Source organism: Lutra lutra, chromosome 13, assembly GCF_902655055.1.
Source record: "Lutra lutra chromosome 13, mLutLut1.2, whole genome shotgun sequence".
Classification (NCBI taxonomy): domain Eukaryota; kingdom Metazoa; phylum Chordata; class Mammalia; order Carnivora; family Mustelidae; genus Lutra; species Lutra lutra.
This window is the reverse complement of record NC_062290.1, coordinates 68,075,813-68,078,045: the sequence shown is the minus strand read 5'-3', so window position 1 is coordinate 68,078,045 and position 2,233 is coordinate 68,075,813. Positions and strand designations below refer to the sequence as shown.

At 37.5% G+C, this 2,233-nt stretch overlaps 1 protein-coding gene across 1 annotated transcript; it reads left to right on the top strand.

Moving 5' to 3' along the window:
* Positions 1-275: 275 nt before the first annotated feature.
* On the top strand, positions 276-1,232 carry LOC125083597 (olfactory receptor 13C9). The gene has a single exon (XM_047700356.1). It carries the CDS (start codon positions 276-278, stop codon positions 1,230-1,232), a length of 957 nt encoding a protein of 318 aa, XP_047556312.1.
* The last annotated feature ends 1,001 nt before the right edge of the window (positions 1,233-2,233 follow it).

The following is a 2,233-nucleotide window of genomic DNA, read 5'->3' as shown; positions in this document are numbered from 1 at the left end:
TATATTTTACTGTATGATAATTATTATGATTTTGTTCTATCTCCCACCAAAAAAAGGATATTTGTTGTAACAAGAAGACTTCATATAATTGGGTTTTACAGGATTTGTACTTGATTTTTGGGCATTCACATAGTCAATAAACACTGGTTGGGTTTATTGCTGACCATTGTCCCATACAAATTTTTATATGTGCATTGGTGAACTTGGACTTACTGGAATAAATAAATTATTATACTTAAAAATTCTTTGAATTCTTACTGGTAAGAGAAAGTAAAATGGAATGGGAAAATCAAACCATTCTGGTGGAATTCTTCCTAAAGGGGCTTTCTGGTTACCCAAGGCTTGAGCTACTCTTTTTTGTGCTAATCTTAATAATGTATGTTGTGATCCTTCTGGGCAATGGCACCCTTATTTTAATCAGCATCTTGGACTCCCACCTTCACACCCCTATGTACTTCTTCCTGGGGAACCTCTCCTTCTTGGACATCTGCTACACCACCACCTCCATTCCCTCCACGCTGGTGAGTTTCCTCTCGGAGAGAAAGACCATCTCCTTCTCTGGCTGTGCGGTGCAGATGTTCCTTGGCTTGGCCATGGGGACAACAGAGTGTGTGCTCCTGGGCATGATGGCCTTTGACCGGTATGTGGCTATCTGCAACCCCCTAAGATATCCTGTCATCATGAGCAAGGATTCCTTTGTGCCCATGGCAGCTGGGTCCTGGATCATAGGAGTCATCAACTCTGCAGTACAAACTGTGTTTGTAGTACGATTGCCTTTCTGTAGGAATAACGTCATCAATCACTTCTCCTGTGAAATTCTGGCTGTCATGAAACTGGCCTGTGCTGACATCTCAGGCAATGAGTTCACCATGCTTGTGACCACAACATTATTTGCCTTGATGCCCCTGCTTTTGATTGTCATCTCTTACTCATTAATCATCTCTAGCATCCTCAAGATCCCTACTTCTGAGGGGAGAAGCAAAGCTTTCTCCACCTGCTCAGCCCACCTGACTGTGGTGATAATATTTTATGGAACCATTCTCTTCATGTACATGAAGCCCAAGTCTAAAGAGACACTTAACTCAGATGACTTGGATGCTACTGACAAACTTATATCTATGTTCTATGGGGTTATGACTCCCATGATGAATCCTTTAATCTATAGTCTCAGAAACAAGGATGTGAAGGAGGCAATGAAACATCTATTTAACGGAAGGTTATTTAGCAAGTGAATGGAAAAGGTCTTGGATTGTGAACACATTGGACATTGTTGAAACTTCAGAATTATGTTAGAATTTTTTTTTTAAAGATTTTATTTATTTATTTGTCAGAGAGAGAGAGGGAGAGAGAGCGAGCACAGGCAGACAGAATGGCAGGCAGAGGCAGAGGAAGAAGCAGGCTCCCTGACGAGCAAGGAGCCCGATGCGGGACTCGATCCCAGGACGCTGGGATCATGACCTGAGCCGAAGGCAGCTGCTTAACCAACTGAGCCACCCAGGCGTCCCTATGTTAGAATTTTTTAAAATTTAATTTAAATTTAATTTAATCTAATCTTTATTTTAACTAATTTAATTAATTTTAATTTAATTTATTCAATTTATTAAATTAAAAATTTAAATTTAAATTAAATTTTAAAATTTATATTTATTAAATTTATTAAATAAATTAATTTAATTTATTTTAACTAATTTATTTCAATTTAATTTTAAATTTAATTTAATTTAATTTTAATTTTTTAGCACTTTCATATATTATTTAATTTTTTTTTAAATTTTATTTTTTTATAAACATATAATATATTTTTATCCGCAGGGGTACAGGTCTGTGAATCGCCAAGTTTACACACTTCACAGCACTCACCATAGCACATACCCTCCCCAATGTCCATACTCCACGCTCCCTCTCCCAACCCCCCTCCCCCCATCAACCCTCAGTTTGTTTTGAGAGATTGAGAGTGACTTATGGTTTGTCTCCCTCCCAATCCCATCTTGTTTCATTTACTCTTCTCCTACCTCCTTAACCCCCCATTTTGCATCTCCTCTCCCTCATATCAGGGAGATCATATGATAGTTGTCTTTAATTTTAATTCAATTTAATTTTTTGGTGACATACATCTTTACAATATCATTACATGCTCATTTTAGAGAATTTGCAAGATACAGGACAGTAGGGTGAGGAAAATAAAGAGATCACCTATTACTCTAACACTAGGAGATGGCTACTTTCAATCATT